This window comes from Colobus angolensis, unplaced genomic scaffold, assembly GCF_000951035.1.
Source record: "Colobus angolensis palliatus isolate OR3802 unplaced genomic scaffold, Cang.pa_1.0 Scaffold162, whole genome shotgun sequence".
NCBI classification, from domain to species: Eukaryota; Metazoa; Chordata; class Mammalia; order Primates; family Cercopithecidae; genus Colobus; species Colobus angolensis.
The window spans coordinates 4,367,684-4,393,648 of record NW_012114733.1 but is presented as its reverse complement, the minus strand read 5'-3'; the positions used below and the strand labels follow the sequence as shown (position 1 = coordinate 4,393,648).

Here is a 25,965-nt window from a genome sequence, read left to right as displayed (position 1 = left end):
AAATGAAGCCGGGCGCGGGGGCTCACACCTGTAATCCCAGCACTTTGGGAGGCCAAGGTGGTGGATCAACTGAGGTCAGGAGTTTGAGACCAGCCTGGGCCAACATGGTGAAACCCCATCTCTACTAATAACAAAAAAATTAGCTGGGCGTGGTGGCACACGTCTGTAGTCCCAGATACTTGGGAGGTTGAGACAGGAGACTTGCTGGAACCTGGGAGGTGGAGGTTGCAGACAGCTGAGACCTCGCCACTGCACTCCAGCCTGGGTGACACAGCGAGACTCCGTTTCAAAAAAAAAAATCTAAATGAAGAGTTTCAATCACTTAGTTCACCTATCCAGTTAAAAATATTAAAATGCAATTTTAGCCCTAAGGGTCCTGGCAAGAAATAGATAATATGTAAAAAGATGTGATGTTTGTTTAACGAAGGGACTATTTACAAATGTGCAGGCAAGGTTGAGAGAAAATAGGAAGGGACAGTGAAGCACTTCGGGGCTAGCCACAGCAGAGAACTATTTTACCACTCTAAGTCCATTAGGGGGAGGAGAGTGAATAGTTACTGGAACCCAGAGAGCAGTGACTGTAGGAGAGGGTCATAATGATGGAGCACAGTTACTGACAACCTGCAACCCAGCAAAAAGGAAGCTGTAGGAATAAATATGTCTGTCCCCTCAGTCCTCCTGTCAGTCCCTCCTACTGGCTGAACCCAATCAGAAGTCAGAGGTCAAGGCATACCAGTTTGATCCTTATAAATCAGCCTTCTGGGGCATAGAGCACAGTGCACAAGGGTGGAAAATGCATTCAGAGGGGCAAATGGAGATTAACAGCACAGCACACCTTAGTATTAGTATTAGTCTTCAAGAGCAACTAATTAAATTAGGAAAGACAGAAAATTTTACTGGGGAATTTCGACAAAAAATTTTGCATATTTGATAGATAAGCATCATCCATTTAAGCTTCTGTCTACATTTATGTATCTTTACAAGCTCTGTGCTACAACAGCCATTGAAACCAATTTATCAAAATAAACCTAGCTTAAAACAAGTCTTTCAAATAGCTCTACAGCCAAGTATGAAACCAAGATTCTCAAAACTAAGGAAGCATCACAATGCCCTCAACAAAAACAACTTTTTGTACCATCGATAATGTTAAAAATTTTTTTAAATATGCTTATTTACTCTCTAAGTATCTAGTTTAGCTTATGTTTTATAACATAAAACATAATAGTAAAGTATTCATATATGATGTATAAATAAATATGCATAATTGAAGGTACATATTGAAAATGTTTGCTGCTTGGGAAGCTGGATCATGAAAGTTTGGCACTGCTCTTATCTGCAGCTATAAACTATCTCATATACAAAATTATTTTCAGGAAAAGAAGAAGCCTTCATACCCACAAAAAAGCATTTATCAAAGACCATTAAACTTACTTTCTACTTGATCTTTACCTTCTACTTTCCCAGTCATTACTCTTATTCCCCCTGAATTTCTTTTTCGTCTTCCTTCAGACCTCCAGTCCCCTGTCTGACTCTCATTTGCTGTAACATAATTCAACTTCTTTTAGCTATTCACATAGATAACCAGTTGAGACCCATCATACATGACTAACCTCTTCTCTTTTCTCCCTGGACCAATTATATTTCTGTCTCAGGCACGCAGCCTCTCTCTTACATCTCAGTCAAAAGCCCCTTCAATCCTATACCTCTCCTACTGAGCAGTGTAGGAAAAAATAACCCCCTTGTAGTCTGTTGTCTAACCATAACCTCAGCTGGGCTCAACTGTACCTAATATGATTTCTTCGAAGGTGGTCAACTCCTTCTTTCATTCTCCATAACAACAACTTCAAATGCTATCATTATTCACTTTATTTTATTTTATTTTATTTTATTTTATTTTGTGAGATGGAGTTTCACTCTTATTGTCCAGGCTGGAATGCAATGGTGCCATCTCAGCTCACTGTAACCTCCGCCTCCCTGGTTCAAGCGATTCTCCTGCCTCAGCCTCCTGAGTAGCTGGGATTACAGGCATGCGTCACCATGCCCGGCTAATTTTGTATTTTCAGTAAAGACGGGGTTTCTCCATGTTGGTCAGGCTGGTCTCGAACTCCCAACCTCAGTTGATCCACCTGCCTTGGCCTCTCAAATTGCTGGGATTAGAGGCATGAGCCACCACGCCAGCCCAAATGCTATCATTATTCAAAAGCTTCATTCCATCACCTTGCAGGTGACTTTGCCCACAACTTATTTCAGAGAAAATGGCAGTTTTTAAGTAAGAGCTCCATTAACTTCCTGCTTCTCAAAAACCAAAATTATCTAAATCCAGGCCCATCCTTACTTTATGTTTCAGTGAAAAATGTGCCTCCAATCCTCTGATGAAAAATGAATCACTACACAGGTCTTCAGAATTTGTATTTCATTAATTATCTTCTGAATCTTCAAACTCTCTTTCTCTACCTGTTAGTTGCTTTAGCATATAAACAAGTCCAAGTTTATATTAAAAACACACTATTCCGAGTCACATCTAAACTGCTGATCCAATTCATCTTTCATTCACATCTCAATCTATAATGTGGCATCTGCTTGGAGCTACTCCACTGAAATCCCTCTTCCCAGAGATCTCCCAGTTATGACATGTAAAGGATATTTTTCAGTTCTTATTTTAGTCAACCTTTCTATACCATCTGGTCACTCTTTTGTTAAGAACTTGAATTGGACTTTGCAGAAAGAACAGTTTTAGATAGATAGGAAAGAGTGAAGACAGAATACTAAATAAAGACAAAAATATTCATTCATATTATTCAAATATATTTTTCAAAATATTTACTGAGCAATAGAGATTTAGCAAAGAACACCCTAACAATCTGTATATATGGAATGAAAAGTATAAACTTCAAAGATGACTGACATATTCAGGCTGAAACGATGATAACACCACTGACAAAAATGTGAAAGTCAAAAACAAAAATGGAAAACTGGAAAGGAGATCTGGGTTAGAAATATACTCAGTTTTTAACATTTTGAGATAACAATTGCACAACCAATTGGAAAAGTTCTATGGACAAAAATATGAAACTAAAACTAAAGGCGGGGGGTTCAAGATACTGATTTAGAAGTCCTTAGTGGTAAGTAAAGCCATTAAACAACAAAAATAAATAAATAAATATATATATAAATAAATATATTTATTCCCCTCCGGAGGAATACATATAGGTAGATAAGATCTTACAGCATAGTTTTAGGAATTATCCATAGTTATTTGCACTGCTATTGAGCAGTGCAATGGCACAATCTCAGCTCACTGCAACCTCTGTCTCTTGGGTTCAAGCAAGCCTCAATCTCCCAAGTAGCTAAAATTACAAGCATACACCACTATGCCTGGCTAATTTTTGTATGTTTAGCAGAGTCGGGGTTTCACAGGGTCTCTCACCACATTGGCAAGGCTGGTCTCAAACTCCTGACCTCAGGTGATCTGCCCACCTCAGCCTCTCAAAGTGCTGGGATTACAGGCATGAGCTACCATGCCTAACCCATGTAACTAATTTTTAAAAAATCATTTTGCTTAGAATATATTTCTTCTGTTTTTCTGAATTTAGGAAAGGCACAAAGGCAAACGCAAAGTTTTTATTTACAGAGAAATTGTATTTGAAAAGTGCCTTATCGACCTTGACAAGTTTGATAAGCATTTTTAGTAAGTTAAGGCTGCTCTGCTTAACATATTACTACTGCTACAGCTATTCCTTACCACAGAGAACCACTCAGGAGTTCTCAATGCAGGCAGAACAGAAGCTCTCTAGGTCACTAACTCTCATACTGTCTCGATATGCTAATGTTCCCTTGAAGATGCTAAAAATGTAATGAGTCTGCAAAGTAGGCAGGTAAATACCTTGGCTTCCTCTTCCTGGCCAACTCTTCTATTTATCTCCTAAGCATTGATGAGGCTTTAAAGTAGCAGATCGTAAATTTAGGACACTTTAAGATTCAGACAAGGAAGAAAGGCAGGAAAGCTAAAGCAAGTCTTGGCGCCTGCCTACCTGAAATAACAGGTCTTAACAAAGAGATATAGGACTTGGCAAGAGCTAAGGACATAATTAAAATTAGAAGAATGTGGCATGTGGCTATTACAGTGTCCACAGAAAATAAGCAATGCTATCAACTTTTCATCTTTCACTTCATGAATGAGAAGAATACCTTTCTTATTCCCCACAAACTAGTGATTTCTATTGTTTTCCTGCATATTTCTTATACGAAGTGAACAAAACATGGATGATGCAAATGTTGATTCTGCTATACTTATTTAAAAGCCACATATCTAATGGAAAAGTAAATACATGAAAATAACGGGGTTTTTTTTGGAAGAGGACTCACTATACCAAATATATTAAAATAAATTTTAAAGTCACAATAATAAAGTTTAATATTAGAAGATGAATAGTTAGATCAACAGCATACCAGAGAAAGTTAGCTCCAAATACACCAGAGACATACTATAAAGAAAAATAGATCCAAATACACCAATAACATATTATAAACATGGTAACTCAAAATAATGGAGAAAGTTGATGTTGCGACAACTGGGTATTTGAGAAAAAAATAAAGCTGGATTTCAACCTCACTTCTTCACTAAAACAAATTTCAGGCAGATCCATCCGTCCATTCATTCATTCCTTCATTCAATATTAACTAAGCACTTACAGGTACTGGGGTAGGTTTGGCAACAACACAGGCAACATTCCTGTCTGCTCTGAGCTTACATGGATAGTAAAGAAGATACACAAAAAGTAAGCAACCACAATACATAATAAATAAGTTCAAACTGTAAGTTACATACTATACCTTTTGTAAAGGACAGTCAAGTACACTTACTTAAGTGGTAACAGTAGAAAGAAATAGGCAAGATTTAAAATATACTTTAGAAGTAGGAAGAATCAATGAAAAATACTAGTTTTTTGGCTAGAGCAACTTGGTGGATGGTCAAATCTCTAAGACTAAACTTAGTAAAAATAAACAAAAAAACCAAAAGTTCTGTTTTGCACATGTTAAAGTTTGAGATGGCTATTGGACACTCAACCGGATAAAAGAAACCATTAACAGTAGGACTGGCCTCTTAGCAGTAGGAGACCTGGAGACTGGTGAAAGAGGGAGATTTTCTCTTGTACTGTTCTTTTATTGCCACTAGATATACAAATTTTAAATTAATAAACTATTACGAATATAAACACTAATTGATGGATTGCTAAAAAGTCTACATATATTAGTTACAATTCAACTATTTTCTTTAGACTCCCATAATATGTATACACATAATAGCTGTTAATAATCTATATTGCAAATACTGTCAATCCCACCACCACAGGTATCTAAAGGTATCTATTCCTTGAAATCTTTTATGATCCTTTTCTCTCCTGTCTGCCTCTCAGGAGAAGACTCCCTTCTCTCAATCCTTACAGCTTTTGTTCATAAGCAACCAAGCATGATGATTAAGTGCTATATAACAAATTCAAACTTTGCATTTAATTTTTTTGTATGTAAATAAATAATACATGTGCATAGATGAGATAAAAAGGGTTTAAATTGTTAACAAAAAATTAAGAGATTTCAGTTATCCTATAATTTATATACTCTTCTCATGAAACTTTTAAAATAAGTCTTGGATATAACTAAGAACCTTTGACTTAAATATTACTATCAATCAAATTCTCTAGCCTGGAATTAATAAGTAGTAGAAATCACTAGCGTACTAGAATTGTACGAAGGATTTAGATAAACTGAAGAACATAAATGGTTCTCATACTTGTCAGTAGTCTGTGGAATACCTTGAAATACTATCATATTTAATAGTTTTTAAATACCTTCTACTAGCAATGTTGTATTTTTTAAGGATTATGCTCTTCTAAGTATTAAATTGTTACGAATACAAATTTGTGTCTAAAAAACTAAGCTGTCAAATTAAGCATATTGATATTGTCAGTATGTTTATAATTTATTAATTACATTTGCCATAATTCTTTTTTCGGTTATTGACAAAGTTGCTAAAACCAACTTGGCAGATAGACTAACTTAAATTGATAAAATTCTGTATTTAACATATTTTTTCCCTGAGAACAGAAAGAAGATTGAAATGATTCAAAGAAACAAAACAACCAAGTCTAACAAATTATTTAGAGATGTAAATCTAGCATATTATCTCAATTTGGCAAAATCTCTCTTCTTTCTAGCATTGCTCTAGGATTTCTGCAATATACAAAACTAATTCTTCCTGATATATTTATATATATATAATCAAATTTAAAAGAAACAAAGTCAAACGCAATTATTTTAACTTGGAAGTCACGAATAAGCAAAGCTGAAAATTAAGGGATGGGAAAAGATCAAATTGAGTCTAGTTTTCTCTTTCTCTAATTGATTTCATCTATGCATCCCTTGTAATTCCCTAGCTTAAAATTCTTCATACAACTCCCTAATACTAGCACAGCATACTAGGCCCTCTGTGATCTGGCTACATAATCTGGCCCTCACAGTCACACCTGTCACTACTTTTCTATATATAATTACACTCTAGCCAAACTAAACTACTGGCCATTCCCTAGCTACATACAGTAGCTCTTTCTGCCTTTGCACTTTTAGATATGCTGTTCTTGTTGCCTGGAATAACCTCTACACCAACTTAGTTCATCCACTCGTGTCTTTCCATATCCATCTTTGAATATCCCTATAGTGCCTATCAAATAATAAGCCCGGTAAATATATGCTAAAAATAATGAACTGAACTTGTCTTACCACATTAACCACATACTACCTTCTATTATGCTTTTGAACACTGTGTCCATCCCTTAAGGGAGGGTATGGTGTCCATGTTCAATTTTTAACTTACATGGTTTATTCAGAATTGTAAATATTAACTTCCTTTCAATAGAATACATTTTTAATATAAAAGTAATATGCTTATTGTAGAAAACCTAGGACATACAGAAAAGTTAAAAGAAGAAAATGAAAAATACTTAGGATCTTTCTAGTTAACAATAACTATTAACATTTTCTTGGTTTTCCTGAATCTTTTTTCAAAGTGTACCTACTTAATATTCTGACTGTAATGTATGCTTATTTCCTGAATATTCACAGGTCTCAGGTGGAAGACGATATAACAAAGGATTTGGTGATAGATATTACCACTGGGGCTTATTAGCCTTTCCCAATTAAAAAAAAATTTTCTGGTAACTTAATATGAATTTTAAGATTCACATTATTATACAAGTTCCTGGAAAATGAAAATGGCTATGATTTGTTCTAGGCAACTCTCATCTTACAGAGATAGCCTAAAGATGATCTGAAAGCTAAAATAAAACTATGAAAGGGATGACATCTTCTCTCCAAGATATGATTTTTCTTCCCTGCTCGTGTTCTTTGGGAAATAAAAATAAATACAAGGGCACAAATACAAGGAGAAACAAACTATAAGGCAAAATACATTAGAATCTATTAGGACATCTTTATCGTCTTAATTCTAAATCATTCTCAAATTAATATTTTCTTTTTTTTTTTTTTTTTTTTTTTTGAGACGGAGTCTTGCTCTGTCACCCAGGCTGGAGTGCTGTGGCCGGATCTCAGCTCACTGCAAGCTCCGCCTCCCGGGTTTATGCCATTCTCCTGCCTCAGCCTCCCGGGTAGCTGGGACTACAGGCGCTGCCACCTCGCCCAGCTAGTTTTTTGTAGTTTTTTAGTAGAGACGGGGTTTCACCGTGTTAGCCAGGATGGTCTCGATCTCCTGACCTCGTGATCCGCCCGTCTCGGCCTCCCAAAGTGCTGGGATTATAGGCTTGAGCCACCGCGCCCGGCCGCAAATTAATATTTTCAAATGGAAGAACAATCTCTCTAAATAATAGTCTGTAAGTTCAGCATATTTCAAATAATGCCTTTTTACTTATTCCAAAATAAATTCTTTTCAGCTTCATTAACTACCTTTTCTAAATTAAGCATTTCAGCTTTTAATATACATTATACAGATTATAATCATAACTCTAATCTTTTTTCTTTTCAGTTTGAAGACATTCAATCCTCACACAAAGCTCTGCCATTGGCTCCCTTGTATTTTTACTAGACTGTCCTGAGGATTCTCATTTACTCTATTTCTTTATCATCCTTCAGCAAGTTACCCACTAATTAAACATTTCTAGCCCTTGTCACTATGCTGGGCTCCATATGCACTCTTACAATTCTCAGCTGGATTATCTTCAAATGAATGCCTCCTCTCAGGTTCCCTAAGCATCACCATCAGCTGGGCTCAAATGCTCCTATTCATTTTGGACATCATCTGCTCCTTCACACTCCACATTCAACAGTTTGCCATTTACCACTGATACCTGTTGCATTTACCTCTTTTGTATCCCTATCCACCTTTCTATTCTTACTGTTTATTATCTCTTCATGGAATTAACTCAATAATCTTTTAATTGGTTTTCTTCCCTCACTATCCTTTCACTTCTGCCTTCAAACCTCAAATACTACTAGTAAAATCATCATGTTACTCCCCTAGTTGCAACCTGTGATGGATCTACACTGCCTAGATTCTAAATTCCCTAGCAAGCATTCACGGTAATTTATAATTGGCCCCAGACTATCTTTCTAGACTTAGCTGCCACTACATATCCTTATCATCCTATACTCTAACCACTGGGTATAAGCTGTTCCCCTAAACTACTCTGTACTCTCCTGCCTCCATACTTTAACTTTTAATTATGCCTCCAAACACCTAACTTTTAATTCTGTGTTTCTGTTTACCTATCACCTTGAAGAGACAAAGTCATGTTTGTCATTGTATCTACAGGGCTTTACATATTATATAACACATAACAGTTCAAATAATTGTTCAACGAACTACACATCTTCACCTATCATTATTCTACTCACTCTTCAAAACCTAGCTCAAAAACTATAATCTCTTGAATAAAATCTAATAAAATATTTTTAATCCCAGCTACCCACTCCCAATAGTTATCCCTCCTCTGCACACTATAATATAGCTCATCACCGTAGTATACATCCTCAAAGTATGCTCCTTGGAACGTGGTCATTCATGAGCTGAACCAAGATTTATCACCTAAAATCCGAGAGTGATTATGTTTTCCCAATTTGTAGGGGAGAAAAAACTAAGATACTATATAGAATCTCTTCAATTAAGGGTTCCCTCCCATTATTTATTTTAAACCTTTTAGATGTCCTAGCAAAAAAAATCGTATGATATAATTAAAAATATACTTCAGGATGCTGTGCAAATAGTACCATGACTTCTAAGTGTTCTGACAATGGAACAAGTTTGAGACTCACAGTTTAAACATACTTTACCTTTTACTATGCCTGTAATACGTGCTTCTCCCTACCATCTCTTAAACCTGTTGGGGCTGGGGACTGCCCCCCAAACCCTAGAACAAAGTGGGTGTTCAATAAATGTCTTGTTAATTGAACTTTTTCATACCTCTGTTACTTCACTTAAAAATATTTTCTGAGGCCGGGTGCGGTGGCTCAAGCCTGTAATCCCAGCACTTTGGGAGGCAGAGACGGGCGGATCACGAGGTCAGGAGATCGAGACCATCTTGGCTAACATGGTGAAACCTCGTCTCTACTAAAAATACAAAAACTAGCCGGGCGAGGTGGCGGGCGCCTGTAGTCCCAGCTACTCGGGAGGCTGAGGCAGGAGAATGGCATGAACCCGGGAGGCAGAGCTTGCAGTGAGCTGAGATCCGGCCACTGCACTCCAGCCTGGGTGACAGAGCGAGACTCCGCCTCAAAAAAAAAAAAAAAAATTTCTGAACCTTCTTGAAATAACACTATTTTTAAAACAATGGCTACTATAATAAATAGAACTACATGGAATATCAAGCTCTAACATTCTATAGGTTCTGAACATGAGGCAAATCCAGATTCTATTACCAAAGATCCCCAATATTTAAAGATTTATATAAAAAAAAGAATTACAGAATCTAGTGGGAGGTAGGATGGGTTAGACTTACTGAGGAGAAATAAACACCTTGTTAAAATTCCCAATTAATTTATAGGTTTTGATCTTAACTGAGCATAAGCCAGTAAGAATTCAAATTTAACTCAGGAAAGGATTAAAATAAAAATTCATTTTTAACTTGATTACTACTTGTACTTGGAAACCACTATTTTTAAATTTTTGAGGCTTCATGAGGATGTTGTACTTTTTTTTTTTCCACTCTATCACCCAGGCTGGAGTGTAGCGGCGCCATCTCGGCTCACTGCAACCTCCACCTTCCAGGATTGAGCGATTCTCGTGCCTCAGCTTTCCAAGTAGCTGGGTTTACAGGTGTGTGTTACCACACCTGGCTACTTTTTTTTTTTTTTTTTAAGTAAAAATGGGGTTTCATCATGTTGGCCAAGCTGGTCTCAAACTCCGGGCCTCAAGTGAACCACCCGCCTCGGCCTCCCTAAGTGCCAGGATTACAGGCTGAGTCAGCTGCCACACTTGGGCAAGGATGCTGTACTCTTACCCCAATCCAAAAAATATTCTGCCAACTAAAAAGCAATTACAAAACCAAATAATCTTCAGCTGTATTTTAAGAAAGTCTTTTTATCCCATACATGTACCATTTTTTAACAGTAACAATATGGAAATCAAGAATAATTTTAACAAAGACACTAGCTTATTTTCGCCAAGGTATTATCTTAAATGACAAAACTAAAAATTTAAATTTTAGCTCTATTAGTGTCACTGGTGATGCATCTTTTCTAATGACAACCGTTCAAAACTAGAAAAAACATCTTCAGGCTACATGAAAATATTCTTAAAGTTTTCAAAAATATCATCATTTAAAAATCAGTTTTGGAAGACGTAAAAATTCAAACTAATATTTGATGTTTTCTAAAGTTCTGTTCATAGTTTCCTATTAAGTATTTTCTATTCCTTTCCACTTAGATGATCTTCTCCCTGTTTCTAATGTTAATTGTTATTTCTCACAGTTGCCTCAAAGGGATGAATGAGATCCCTTCTAAAATATAACTTTCTTGAGAATAGAGATGTTGTCTAACAGAGAAAATAGTATCTATAGCAATGCACGGTCAAAACTGTATTTTTAATACTAAAAATTTAAAAATCTGTTAGGACTTTCAGAATATGTTATCACCTTTGAAAAAGGCAATAGACACACCAGTAGCTCAATTTGGAATTCATTCTGAGAATTAATCAGCTTTTGGAAACTGAAAGAGCAGACCTGAATTTTAGTCCTGCTTCTCTTGAAAATATATATAGATAGTATAAAAATCATATTTACAAATTATTTATAGATTATATACATGCATTGCTGCTTTAAACATCACAAAAAGCAAAAAAAAAAAGATATTTCAAAAGGATAAAATAATAATAGAACATACTTAGGTTCTAATATTTTTCTTCTCTCACCCCAGTGGGTCATCCTGTCTACTTCCTGAGGTGCAGAGACCACTCTGGAAACCACAGTGAAGCACAGAGAATTATTTGTAGTTTCCAGAAATACTATGCTGTTTCATGCCTGTAGTTCAGCATTCTGGAATGCCCCAGTTAAACCTTCCTAAAAAGTTCAGCAGTAATATTCAACTCCTTCAAGAATCAATTCAATATAAACACCTCTATGATAAGACTAGTCTTTCTCCTTTTCCTTACCTCCTCTCACTTTTCATCCCCACATTCACCCCTTCCGCTTCAGATTTATGTCATTTTCCTTTAAATTCCCCTTGTACTTCGTTCCTATGTCCATTACAGAATTATTTTTAAGTATTTGTTTCCCTACTCAACTACAAACCACTTAAGGACAGGGAACCTACCTTTTGATCTCAGGGGCATAAATGCCTAATTCTAGCAGATACTTAAATACTTGCACAATTATTCTACCCTAACATCCTCACTATACAGATAAGGAAACTGAGATTCAAATTGTATGCTGTGTTGCTGGGCATGGTGGCTCATGCCTGTAATCCCAGCACTCTGGGAGGCCAAGGCAGGTGGATCACTGAGGTCATGAGTTCAAGACTGGCCTGGACAACATGGTGAAACCCCTTCTCTACTAAAAATACAATAATTAGCTGGGTGTGGCGGCACGGGCCTGTAATCCCAGCTACTCAGGAGGCTCAGGCAAGAGAATCACTCGAACCTGGGAGGCAGAGGTTGCAATGAGCCCAGATCACACCACTGGTCTCCAGCCTGGGCGACAGAGCAAGACTCTGTCTAAAAAAAGAAAAAAAAAGGTAAATGCTATATCCAGGGTACTAAGGCTATTGGGCTGTTCTCTAATGAGAATGTGGTATCTTCTTCACCTAATGTACCTCATTTATTGCTCACTAGAAAGCTCAGCAGTATATGGAACAGCTTTAAACTCTCTTTACACTTTGAAAATAAGTTCCTTTAGTGTCTTACAAACATATTCCAGAAGACAGAAAATTTAAATAATATCTAAGTGATTCATTGGTTTCATTTCTAAAATACCATATACCACTTTGAGATATTTACAAATAAGATATCTGAGTCATCTATGTGCTGAAAATCATACTCCTGTGAACACTCTCTAGAATATTGTTTCGAAACATCTATATATCTTAGTTGCATTCCAAACAGCTGTGACCCATGCTTTTCTCAAAGTTGTGCCCATTGGAAGCAGTTAGTAATGACTCAGATTTTAGGCTAGAAGAACTGATGTCCCAGTATCCACAAGTGTGGTCTCGCAAACCTGATGTGTTTGCATACATCAAATACAAAAAAGTGAAGGACTCCAACTTTAATTAACTATCTGAGGTCATGATACTATTTTTTGCTACTAAAACAGCAAGAATTTTCTCTCTATTGGCCTAAGGAATGTCAGAAGTACATTACATTTATAAACTACAAAATGTTGTAAGTTTAATTTCTAAATATGGATACTATTAGATCACATGGGAATATAAGTATTCTGAGCATTAACCACTGAGAATGATGATTCTAAGCATTTAGAAATTTACCTTTATTTCTAGGTAAATAAAGTTTCTAGGAAACTTTATTTAAGGAAATAAGAGAAAGAAAAGGAGAGTAAGGAAAAGAAGAAAGAGACTAGTCTATCGTAGAGATGTTTATATTTGAATTGATTCTTGAAGGAGTTGAGTATTACTACTGAACTTTTTTGGAAGGTTTAACTGAGGCATTCCAGAATGCTGAACTACAGGCATGAAATAGCATAAATATTTCTGGAAACTACAAACAAATAAATAAAGTTCTAGGAAAAATTAGTTTCTTAGTCTGCTCTTTTGTAAGACTAAGAAATGTTTATTACAGGCCGGGCGTGGTGGCTAGGGCCTGTAATCCCAGCACTTTGAAAGGAGGCGGAGGTGGGCGGATCACCTGAGGTTAGGAGCTCCAGACCAGCCTAGCCAACATGGTGAAACCCCATCTCTACCAAAAATATGAAAATTAGCCGGGCACGGTGACAGCTGATCCCAGCTACTCTGGAAGCTGAGGCAGCATTGCTTGAACCCAGGAGGCGGAGGTTGCAGCAAGCTGCGATCGCGCCACTGGACTCCAGCCTGGGTGACAGAGCGAGACTCACAGAAAAGAAAAAAATAAATGTTTATTACACACAGAGCTTTTGAAAACACCAGTAATTCAAACCCACATGTTATCTCTTAGCACTTTCATTCAGTCATTCTCTTGCCTCATTCTAAATCCCTGTTCCCACATCTGATAAATTAGATGAACTCTAAGGTTCTTCCGGGTCTAAAATATTGTGACATTAATCAGAAGGATACTTTATAACTTCAAATAATAACGTGAATAGATTGTTTTTTATATGAGTCACAGCAACAATGCACTGTGGCGACAAGGGTAACATACTACAGAAATATAAAATTACTAAAGTATTAAAAGTAATTTACAAAGCAAATCTGTGAATAATTATTCTATTACTAAATAATCCTACTCTATGAAAGGATTCAAGAAGAGTTTCCTTAAAGAGAGTTCCCTTAATGAAGACAGGCACTATGTTAACTGTTTTTGGTGAAAAAAATCAGTTAGTCTGGAAAATAGCATACGGGAAGCCAACGACAAAGGTTACAAAAAAAAATTACAAATCAAGAACCAAAAAATTAACACAATTTCTAGGAGCTATTCTTTAAAAGCACAAGTATAACAATGCCCATTTTCAGGTATGAAGTATACACTCATTATTCAACGACTGCTACTACTTACATTACAATGGCTAACACTTATACTGGGCTAACTATGGGACCAGCACTGTGGATTTCACATTTATTAACTCATTCAATCCCTAAAGCAACTCTATGCGAGTACTAATATTATCCCCGCTTGATAGATGAGGAAACTGAGGCCAAACAGGTTAAGTGACTTGCTCAACCTCATTCTGATAGTGAACAAACTACTATTCCACTTCAACTACCAATTCCAAAAACATTGAATTTTTCCACTCCCGAAAAATTTAAACTTTAGAACTTGACTGACATCGACTATACAATTATTATAAAACAACACATTCATTTTAGTATCTTCCTCTTAGTGTTAAATAATTGGAAATATGGGTGGTGGATACCAACAGCACAGTGTCATCTGACTTGCCTATGATTTCTGGCAGAATAAACATAAACGTGTAAACTTTAGAAAATGTGTGTTGACGCATTCCCCATTATTGCAAAAATTTGGTGTCCTCAGATGAAATGGAGAGAAAAGATCAGTAGTATGCAAGAGTAACCATTAACCATTTAGTAACACTCCATAAATCTTCAATGACCGACATGGGTAGTAAATGATAAAATTATTTTTAATGGTTTCAGACACCCTTTTACATAAGCCAAAATTATTTTTCTAGAGATATTTCGTTCTAAACGTTGTTTTAAATGTCATGTTAAACTGTCTAAAAGTTGCAGGTCCAACCTCCATCCCACAAAAACTGTTCCTCTGCCTACACGTGCAATTCTTCCTACAGGACCCATTCCACCTTACATCTGCAAACTTTACCCAGCTCTTCAGAGATGCAGACCCGGGTTTCCTTCTCTGTTCTCAGTCTCTGCACACGCCGGGTTCGGCCCACACCCACCACACCCCTCCGGTCCCCGCCCAGCGCCGCTCCTCCTCCCGGGCTTCTCCAGCACCGACTCAGCCCCTATCAGCACCGCCCTCAGGCCCCTGGCCCAGCCCATCCTCGGACACGTGTGAGGGTGTGTTTGTGTCACTCTGTCAGTCCCACCGGGGATCCGGCTCGCTTACCGAGAAAGAAGCGCTAACTTCTGCTCCAGCATCATCTCCAGCTTCTGCCCCTGTTTGGAGATCCAGTGGTCCACTCCGTGCAGGCGGTAGCACGTCTCCAGCATCAACCTGAAGTCCGCCACGAACTCGGTGATGCCCCCGTACTGGCCGCTGGCGAACTTCTCCTCCATCTTCAGCAGACACATGCCCTGCCCCGGCTGCTGCGGGAAGGCGCGACCTCCCCGGCCCCCGCTGCGCGGCCCTTCCGCCACCTCTTCCTCCGCGGTGGCAACGCCCCCCAAGGGCTGCAGAAAGGGGGCAGTGAGGCCCCGGTGCTTCTCCTGCAGGAACTCGCCCAGGATGCGGTAGCTCTGCTGTAGCTCGTAGGTCAGCTCCTGCTCCTTGCAGCCACCGCCTCCGATCACCATCGCCTCCATCTCTTCCTCCTGATCGTTCGCGTCCTCCAGCAAGGAGGCAATCCTTCCGCGGGCCGGCCCTGAGGCCGTGGCCGCTGCTGCCACCTCCTCCTCGTCCTCTCCTTCGGCCGCCGGTGGCGACCGCTCTTCCTCCCCGGCCGGCTCCATCGCTCCCGGCGTCCCGGGCACGCTCATGCCCCGACAGGCCTAGGCTGGACGGTGTGGAGCGGCCGCTCGAGGTGCTGGGGGACGCGTGAGCGCGAGCCGCTTCCTCACGGCTCGGCCGCGGCGCGCAGCCCCTGCCACATCGGGCCTGGCTCTCCTCCGCCGCCGGCTAGGCTCGGTGCGCGCGGGGGTCTCGAGCTCACCGCCGACGGGGCGGGGTTACATGGCGCGCAGGGAGCGGGGAGAGAAGAGGAGAGCCTAGGTGCCCTCCTCTCCCCTCCCCCCGGCGGCGGCGCGCGCACGGCCCTCGCCGGCCTCACCCCTCCGCACCCCGCCCGCCTGCTCTTCACCGGCCAGGCCCCGCCGGGTCGCCGCAGCCTCGGCGCCCCACCCCCTCCCGGGCCAGCGGGGGACTGGGAGGGGGCGAGGAGGAAGGGGGTTCTCCTCTCCCCTCCCCGGAGGGGGCCGCAGCGGCGGCTCCGGCTCCTCCTCTCCCTCACACCCCCTCCCGCCCCTCTCTACCTGCGGGGGACACGGGCAGGAGGAGGCGGCGCGCGGACCGAGCCCGGCGACAACTGTCAGTTAGAAGCCCCGCTGGGCGGTGGTGGGGGGAGAAAGGGGAGGAGCAGGGAGAGAAGGGGGAGGGCACTCAGCCCCCCGCCTGGGAAGAGCTGTGGAGAGAAGCAAAGAAAGAGGCCCCGTCGCCATCCCCGGTGCGCATGCGTAGTAGAACAATTTCTTCCCCCTCCCGCCACCATCGCGCCCCGCCCCGCTACGCAAAAGGAAGAGCTTCGGCTCAGCTACAGGCCCAGAAGCCTGCTAGGGTTGCGCGGACCAATGATGTAATCAATCGTAGGCGAAGCTAAGAGGCTGATGGAAGGGGAAGCAAGGCGCCTGCGTAGCTTTATTCACCGCCTCCTGGGAAGGTGGCCAAAAGGGTTTTTTTTTTTTAAAGCAAGTGCTGCAAGAGGAAACTTCTTTTGCAAGGCCCTTGTTAGCCCCCCAAACTAAAATTGAAGTTGCTAGATAACCTTTGTTAATGGCAAATGAATAGTGAGAAAGCGCAAAATGTAAATCTACTATAAAATTTACATTCTATTCCCATTCTTTCTCCCTTGTGACTGCGAGTCTTTTATATGTAACCAGAATTTTGAGAAGTTTAGAAAGTTTAAGGACTCGACCATAACGTTCACATGCAGAAGAAAAGGAGGTGATTTTTAGAACCCCAGCTCTTAACATCAATTCATATTTTGGAACTAATTCCATGTTTTCAGTTAAAAATTTCCACCTTCCCGATTCCTGAGATCTGTTAAGAATAAAGAGAATGGAACGTCATTTAAACAAATTATTGGGACTGAAAACAGTCAAAATAGTTCATGTCTGACCTGTACAGCATTAAACAGGTGTTTGCATGGGCTGACAATCTCACATTTTACAATTACTGTGTAAATAATGACTAAAAAGTGGACTCATCATTCACATTGGTTTACATGTTACTTAAAATTAGTTGAGAGGTAGGAATTTATGGTTCCGTAAAGCAAATATTACTATTTTCTCATGTTCTATTTGAAAGACGCACGTTATTTTTTCTAGGTTCACAGAACCCTCGTTTGAAACCTGGAATTACCTAAACACAAAAACAAAACTACAGAAATCATGCATTTTAAAAGTAAAATGTGTATAACTAAATAGGACTCTGACTCTTGCAATTGTTTACTTCTCTTTAAGTTACATTTACTTTAAATGTGAACTTTAAAGCAGTGATAAAAAGATAAAAATTTGTTTAACCTCAAAGCTGTTTTTTGTCCAGTAAGTTAAGTATCACTCTTAGGTAAAACAGTGAACCGAGAACACTCTTTTAGTTAAGGTATTGACACTGTCCTCCACACAGACCTTTTATCTAGTACTCGAGGTCTCCTCTCATCAGACACTTGTAATATATAATACATTTACAGGGTTCTCTTCCCTCAGAGTCCACAAAAGAACTTCAGCTTACAGAAAAAAAAATGCAGGGATCAATCTTACTTCAGCACCTGGCAACCAGAAAGTGTGTCTGACTAGACATTCCTCCTTGCTTTTGACAAAGCCCAGGAATCTGAAGCCCAACGTACCCAAGCAAACATCCTCTACTCCTCTTTAGTCATCAGCCCTATTTCATGATTCTTGGACAATATTAGCTTATATTTATTGAACCCTGTGCTACTAAGCACTTTATATTCATTATCTCCTTTAATTCTCACAACAATCCTACCAGCTAGGTATTAGGCTTATTTTTCAGATGAGGAAACTGCCTCTTAGTTTAAGAAAGTTGTTAACCAAAATTAAAATCTAGGTCTGTCATACTTCAAAAACTCCAGGTGCCTAATTCCAAGTCATCTGGCAGAATTTCTAATTCCTCATATATAAAAGTATAGGGAATTGCTAGAAATGTTGATAAAGGGTTTCTTAATTAAGATTATATAAAAGAGAAAAGTGTGGGTGAATAGAAGGAAACTCAACTCTAGGTTATTAAGAGGTCAAGATGATAGCAACTGTAAATGAAAGTAGAATCGGGTCTTTGGTCTTAAAAAAGAAACTTTGTTACACAAGAAATATGGGCCAGGTGCGGTGGCTCATGCCTGTAATCCCAGCACTTTGGGAGACTGAGGCAGGCAGATCATCTGAGGTCAGGAGTTCGAGACCAGCCTGGCTAACATGATGAAACCCCGTTTCTACTAAGAGTACAAAAAATTAGCTGGGAGTGGTGGTGGGCACCTGTAATCCCCGCTACTCAAAAGGCTGAGGCAGGAGAATCGTTTGAACCTGGGAAGTGGAGGTTGCAGTGAGCTGAGATTGCACCATTGCACTCCAGCTTGGGCAACAAGAGCAAAATTCCATCTCAAAACAAAACAAGAAATATGTTGGTTGTAGGTAGGTACGTAAATTAGAAAATATAGGTAACTGAGAAGAAAATTTGCCACTTAATCCTACTACCTAGAGAAAATCACTATTAGTACTTTGGGGTGGGATTTTTCTATTCATTCATCTATACTTTATTTATCTTAAATATACTAAAAATTGTGATCATACTATACATAATGTCCTTAATTTTCCTTTTAGCCTAAATAGCCTGCCAATATGAATAAGTAGGAAATGGATTGGGAAAATTCTGAAGTAAAAGGAGTTCCAAACTATAAAAGAACACAATAGAGGTACAAACAACAACAGCAATAACAGCTACATTTTATTGAGCACTTACTAGATCTTAAATATTTGCTAAATACATACACAGTACTCATAATAGCCCCAGGAAATTATAGATTTATTTAAGTTTTGGATCAATGATTAATGATTAGCTGAGTAGAAAGCTATTTTCTACCCTACCATAAGCTCGACATTAAAGACCGACATTCCAGTTAATATAATTAACCTCAGATTTATGGAACTGTTTTCTCATAATAATGCACATCTACTGCTAAATGACTACTCTCAAAGTTGCTTTCTATTTCATATTCAAAGAAAATTAAATTTGCTTTCCTCTCACTTTTACAATAGAATACTCTTCAGTGCTACTCTAGAATCTATTAGGAAATTCTTTGAAATAGAAATCAATTTAAGCCCTATAACTACAGATTTTTCTCTTGTTGAGATGCTTTGCTGGGGGAAAATGTCATACATATACAAAATAATACTCTGCTGAAACACACAACACTGACTCTCAAGAATACTGCTCGTTGTCAAACACTGTTACATGCTACCAATATTAGATGTATCAGGACTCCCTTGTCAGTAACTATGGTTCTTAGAGTCCTGGATAACTTAAAAAAATAGAGACCTGTCTGGCTAAAGAAATTTAAAAGTTCTCTAACTCTCAACCAGACACGCTGGGAACTACAATATGGGTATGTCCCACCCAGTTCCCAGGAGTATATTATGAAAAAGTTCATATACATCCCATATCCACTGCAGTATCTCAAAGCTCTCCTAGTACCAGCATCTTCCCATCACCACAAATACCGAGAATATTAATCAAAGAGGGACAAGCCTGCCACTATATCCTTCATTCACAATTCCAAAGATGTTTGTCCTGGAAATTCTATCTTATTTTCGTGAGCTCTTAGCATATTGTGATAGCATGACATCTTCACATCAAGTATACTGCTTGGCTAGCATCAATAACAGTTCAATCAAATAGCAACAATTTATATACTTTACATCAACTAGGGGAAAAGTGACAAACTTTGTAAGACAGTTTGAAGCACAGATTATCACCAAGGTCTGTGTTTGGAAGATAAAACATGCAAGATAAACAGAGGACTAACACTGACTAATTCTGGAGAAACATGGGGAAGAACTATAAACTGCTTAGCAGGGAGAAAACAGTTCTCTGATTTGTAACAAAATCTATTCACAACACTTATTTGTAGTTACTTTTATGGTAGATAATATTCAAGTTATATTAAAGTGCTTCAAGCAAAATTTAGCAACTCCTGTAAGGCTTCCTGCTGTTCATCGTCAAGTTGCGATACACATTCCAACCATAAATCTTCAGAAGTCTGTACCTGACGCACGACATTAGCTAGACGTTTGGCACAAGGATCTTCAAAGTTAATAGTCTCATTAATTTTTCCTTCTGCAATTATACTGATTATTTTGGGAAGATTGGAATTATTTGGACCAATTACAACTGGGTGGTTACTTTCAATTAGGTCACAGAGAAAACTCAAAGTCTGAATAGCTTCCTCTTTATCTTCATGCAGTGGAAGCCATGATAACCAGTGTGGAAGAACTTCATCTACATTTACACAGTTAGGCTTAAACTTCAAAATCTTCCCTATTGCTGAGATACAGTTCTCTGTAGCAATGACATTTTTTTTGGTTTTGGAATTTGCACACTTAATAACTTTTACCAGCAGTGGAACAGCTTCTGAACATAAAGAACGATAATCATCTCCACCAAACTGTGCCATGACACCCAGGCCATAAGCAGCAGCTTGCCTGACTTCAGGGTTGTTATCTCGCATATTTAGTAGCATTGGCCACCGAAAATATTCTACATATTTAAATGAAGTTGGACTGCAGTGCTCTATGATGTCATCAAATATGCACAATCCCCACTGTCTGTCTGGCCATGGCCTACTTGAACAAATTAGATTTACAATTAATGGAAGTAGTTGTTCAAACCATGGTAAAATCTTTTCCTTATAAGTACTAAATAACGAGTGCAAAATATCTGATACTTTGGTCAGAATATAAACATCACATTCATCCTCATCTTGCAGAGACATCTCAACCTGTTGATCATAGTTTTCTTCCTGTCTTTTAACCTGTCTCAATTCTTGGTTTTTAAAGTGCCCTTCAAGTTTTGCTTTCAGTATTCCTCCCAGTTCTTCCAAGTGTTCATCATTAAGGCAACCATCTCCCATAACTTCAATGGACTTTGCAAAAGAATTCATTATTTCCGAGAGCACATCTGTATCCGGTTCAGTACCAATAGCCTTGATTAAGGGGTCACATATGAATTGCCACATCTGTGCAAGATACTCTGGGCCACGAATTCTTGCACATTCCAGGAGAAAAGGCATGGACTCTGCTGCTGCCACTCGAACATTGTCATGGAAATAAAATTTCAGTAAAGGAACCATCAGCTTCACAACTTGTTCTGTATATTCCACAAACCCTTCTCTTAACTCCTTAGCATAGTAAACCAACATTTGGCAAGCAGTTGCTTTTGCTTCAAGTCCTGAAGTTTTAATTCCAAAACTCTGCTGGTCTCCAAGATTTACAAATTGCCAGCCATCATCATCACTCATATTCTCCACATCCTGTGTGTCTAAGAGAGCAACATCAGGTTTAGCTGAAGCAGTCTTAATAAGAGGCTCGATAACTAGTGGAAGGTACTGTTGAAAATCTTTTCCAAGAATTTTACACATTCTAGCCCATGCTGAAACCATGTAAGAGGTCTGAGGGTCATCATCTTCCATATTATTTAAGTCTGATTGTGTCTTCAACAACAGCTGCATCACATTTGATGCATCTTGCATAAATTTTTCCTTCCCAACGGCAAGACCAATATGGCTAATGCACTCAATAGTTTTTCCTCTCAGAAGCTTAAGTTCCTTCTGAACAGCAAGCTCAACGATATGCTTTAGTGAGGGCATGAATATATCATAATATGGGACAAATTTTTCTTCTATTGTATCTGCAACTGATGCAATGGTTGTCACAAGTTGTTCTAAAGCCAACTTAGTTCCATTCCGAATCAACTCTTGAAGTTTAATCACCAAGATGGAATGTAGATTTTTCACCATACTATCCAAATATAGAACTAGCAATGATTTGGGGCAGTCTTCAATAAAAATAATAAGAGCAGAAGCTGCATGTGATTGCACACGCTGATTACCTTGATTTTCCATGGTACGTAACAGAGCTGCAATCACTGTTTCATGAAATTTCTTTTGGAAATTAGGTGCAAAATCTGTAGCCATCTGTCCGAGTGTAGTACAGGCTGCAGCCCTCACCCTTGGATGAGGATCCTGAAGAAAAAGCAAAACGGAGTTAACTGTTTCATCTAGAATTGATTCCATTTGTTGATGGCATCCTTCTCCAATGGCAGATAAGGCCATTAATCCAGCATGTCGATACTTCCAGTCAGGGCTCTGAAGCATCTGCATGATATGCTCCTTGGTCATTGGTAAAACAACTTTTCCACCAAGCCCACAAGCCAGTCTGTCTAGTGCACTCTCCGCAGCAACTGCATTGCTGTCAAAATCATCTTCTTCCATTTCATCAGCATTTACCCAGTCCTCATCATCTTGTAGATCAACCATCATTGCTAATATATGAGGAACTGCCTGTGCAATAATATTTGTATGTTTTTTCAACATCGGAGTGGCAGTTTCAGACAAGGTCACTATAACTTCGAGGGCCAGCTGGCGCTGCAGATTACTAAGCCTAGAGTCTCCACATAACTTCAAACTCAACTGTAGAGTGTCTTCTAAATAAGGACCCAAGTACTTAGGTACGGTATCTGCAATCTCGACAAGGGATTCTAGCACTGAATCATCATCCTGGTAGCATGAGTCATTCACAGCCTGTAAGATTCCAGGAAGCAAGTCTGCAAAGTCTTTGAAAAGAGCAATATTATTCTCATTAGCAAGTACAAATGCAGCTGCAGCTCTAGCGGATAATGTCCTGATTGCTGGATGTTCTTGATCTTGAATACACTGGTCCAACAACCGTTTGATGATATCCAAATCATGCCGCTCTTGGGTCCCAAAAATCCCAGGAAAGTGCCAGAAAACGTGAAGTGCAACTTCCCATAGAACCACATTTTTAGAGTAGATTGAATCAATAAGAAACTTCAGACCTTCCGGCCAGTGGTTAGTACCATCCTCATCTATCAAATTCCTGGCCAGCACTGCAAAAATATCACAAAGTTTTTTCCTCATGCTAGCATGTGTTTCTAACTTAACAGCCAGAATCAGTTCAATCTTGACATCCCTCTGAACATCAGCAGGCAGATTTGGATAAACCTCCTCAAACCCAGAGGACAAAAGCCGTCGTAGCAGTGCGGCAGCCATTTGTCTCACCTCATAACCTGCTCTTCTATTTCTGACGGCATCTAAGAGGAAGGTAGTCTTACACAGACCTGGGATATTTTCATAGATTTCCTCTGCTTGCCTCCGCACCATACAGCTTGGATTGATCAGGTTCTTCAGAAGCTGATAAAACTCTTGCTTTTCTGACACGGTTGCCGGCACCCCTGCAGACGCGGTCGCCGCCATTGCGCTCTGTCAAAGCTACCGCGACCGGGAAAGAGGGAGGGGGTCTGCGGCTCGAAGCAGTGACGTAGGCGAGGCGCCGGCGGGGATGGGCGGGGTGCTTCTCCCTCCTCTGCCCAGAAGCTTTCGCTGCGCTCTGGCAGGCAGCGAGCTAGGTTTTGGAGAGAGGTGAGAGCCGTGTGGAGGCCAATGGCATCCTCCATTTGTTTTTCAATAAGATAAACGTGCACTTGCAGAGGAGAGAAGAAAAGGATTGATTAGAATGGGATTATGACTGATTTTTTTTTTTTTTTTTTTGATACAAGGTCTCGCTCTGTCACCTAGGCTGGAGTGCAGCCGCGCGATCCCTGCTCACTGTAGCCTCAACCTCCTGGGCTCAAGGGATCCTCCCCGCCTCAGTTCCCCGCAGTAGCTGGGACCACAGGCGCGAGCCACCACGCCTGGCTAATTGTTGTGTTTTTTATAGAGACAGGGTTTTGCCATGTTGCCCAGGCTGGTCTCGAACTTCTGGGCTCAGGTGATTCGCCCGCCTCGGCCTCCTAAAGTACTGGAAATACAGGTGTGAGCCACTGCTTCCGGTCAGATTATGAGTGATTTTTTTCTTTTTGCTTTCTAAACTTATTGTTACTTTGATAATTTTAAAACAATAAATCTATCTTGAAAACATGCCAAGTGAAAGAAGCCAGTCATGACCACATATTGTATGATTCCATTCATATGAAAGGTACCAAACAGGCAAATCTGTATAACAGAAATTAGTGGTTGCCAGAGGCTGGGGGGAGGAGGATGGAGAATGACTACTATCAAATGGGCTGTTTCTGAGTGAAGAAATGTTCTAAAATTAATTGTGATGGTTGCACAATTCTGTGATTATACTAAAAACCATTGAGTTGTACAATTTAAATTGGTGAATTGTATGACATATAAATAATACTACAATAAAGCTGTTTATAAAATAATAAGTGTGATAATAAAAAAATAATTACTTCCCCACTACCACATCTAATGCAGTAGAGTGGTAGCTCAAAATTTGGTGTGTGTCAGAATCACCTGACCTGCGGGTTATAATAAAGAATGGGAAAGACAACTGAATAAAGTATGGTAGAAAGTGATCTGAACTAATAAGCAGAAGACAGACTTGCATCCTGACCTTGTCGCTAAATTAATTTTGTATCCTAGGAGAAGTTACTCAAGATTTTCCTTGCATCTTGTCTAAACTGAAATATGAAGGGATACAGTTACTAGAATCCTAACTACCCATTAGTGGGAAGCTGCTGAGGTTATTCCAAGAAACAAATGTTGATGAAACTAAATTTGTTTCTTTTTTTTTTTTTTTGAGATGGAATCTCGCTCTGTTGCCAGGCTAGAGTGCAGTGGTGTAATCTCGACTCACTGCAACCTTCACCTCCTGGGTTAAGCAATTCTCCTGCTTCAGCCTCCTGAGTAGCTGGGACTACGGGCGCATGCCACCACATCCAGCTAATTTTTGTATTTTAGTAGAGATGAGGTTTCACTATGTTTGGCCAGGATGGTCTCGATCTCTTGACCTCGTGATCCACCCACATTGGCCTCCCACAGTGCTGGAATTACAGGTGTGAGTCATCTTGTCTGATTAATTTGTTTGTTTAATTCAGGCAGGTGTGTCAATCAAAAACAAATTTTATTCCTATAACAATGATTAGGTCTTACTTTTGTATTAGCACTTTACCACACTCATTTTGACCCTTATACAGAATTGAGAGATTCCTAGGATAGGTATAATACTAAATTTAGGTGAGAAGTGGAAACTAAGGGAAGTTACAGGATTTGCTTAGGATGACACACCTGAGTCTCAATTCTACCTCTTCTGAAAGTGACACTGATGCCCTTTTCACCATATTGCTTCCCCATTAACTACTCTTGGTTTTGCAGCATGATCAGAGGCTTCACTTACTTCAAAGTCTGTTTTAAACTTTTCCAAGCAGTCTTAATTTTATTTTTGTAAAGTGCTGCCACATATACCCACAAAAATTAGAAAATCGTAGTTTTATATTAACCAGATGATAGACAAAGTAAGTAGTCTCATAAATTACACTGTAGGCCGGGCATGGTGGCTCACGCCTGTAATCCCAGCACTTTGGGAGGTCGAGGCAGGCAGATCACGAGGTCAAGAGATCGAGGCCATTCTGGCCAACGTGGTAAAATCCCGTCTCTCCTAAAAGTACAAAAATTAGCTGGGTGTGGTGGCGTGTGCATGTAGTCCCAGCCAGGAGGCTGAGGCAGGAGAATCGCTTGAAACTGGGTGGAGGAGGTTGCAGTGAGCCGAGATTGCATCACTGCACTCCAGCCTGGAGACACAGCAAGACGGCATCTCAAAAAAAAAGAAAAAAAAAATTACATTGTAATATGAAACAGAGCTATTCTCTAAAAT

The 25,965-nt window shown here is 39.6% G+C and overlaps 2 protein-coding genes across 4 annotated transcripts in view; both read right to left on the bottom strand.

Annotated features, from left to right (window-relative positions):
- Nucleotides 1-16,518, bottom strand: part of KIAA2026 (KIAA2026 ortholog) — an 86,703-nt gene extending 70,185 nt beyond the window's left edge. Inside the window, exon 1 of the mRNA XM_011937313.1 lies at nucleotides 15,233-16,518. Coding sequence (XP_011792703.1) covers nucleotides 15,233-15,822 — 590 coding nt within the window. The 5' untranslated portion in view covers nucleotides 15,823-16,518. The remainder of the gene's footprint in view (nucleotides 1-15,232) is intronic.
- A 2,466-nt stretch (nucleotides 16,519-18,984) lies between these two features.
- RANBP6 (RAN binding protein 6) lies at nucleotides 18,985-23,598 on the bottom strand. Of its 3 annotated transcripts, none has more exons than XM_011937307.1 (2): nucleotides 23,364-23,589; nucleotides 18,985-22,307 (listed from the first exon to the last, which is right to left on the bottom strand). In XM_011937307.1, the coding sequence occupies exons 1-2, from the start codon at nucleotides 23,556-23,558 to the stop codon at nucleotides 20,241-20,243; spliced, it is 2,262 nt and encodes a 753-aa protein (XP_011792697.1). In that variant the 5' UTR covers nucleotides 23,559-23,589; the 3' UTR covers nucleotides 18,985-20,240. The 3 variants fall into 3 exon arrangements, with proteins under 3 accessions (XP_011792697.1, XP_011792699.1, XP_011792696.1); XM_011937309.1 differs by having other exon boundaries at nucleotides 23,423-23,589; XM_011937306.1 differs by having other exon boundaries at nucleotides 18,985-23,598.
- Between the last annotated feature and the right edge of the window lie 2,367 nt (nucleotides 23,599-25,965).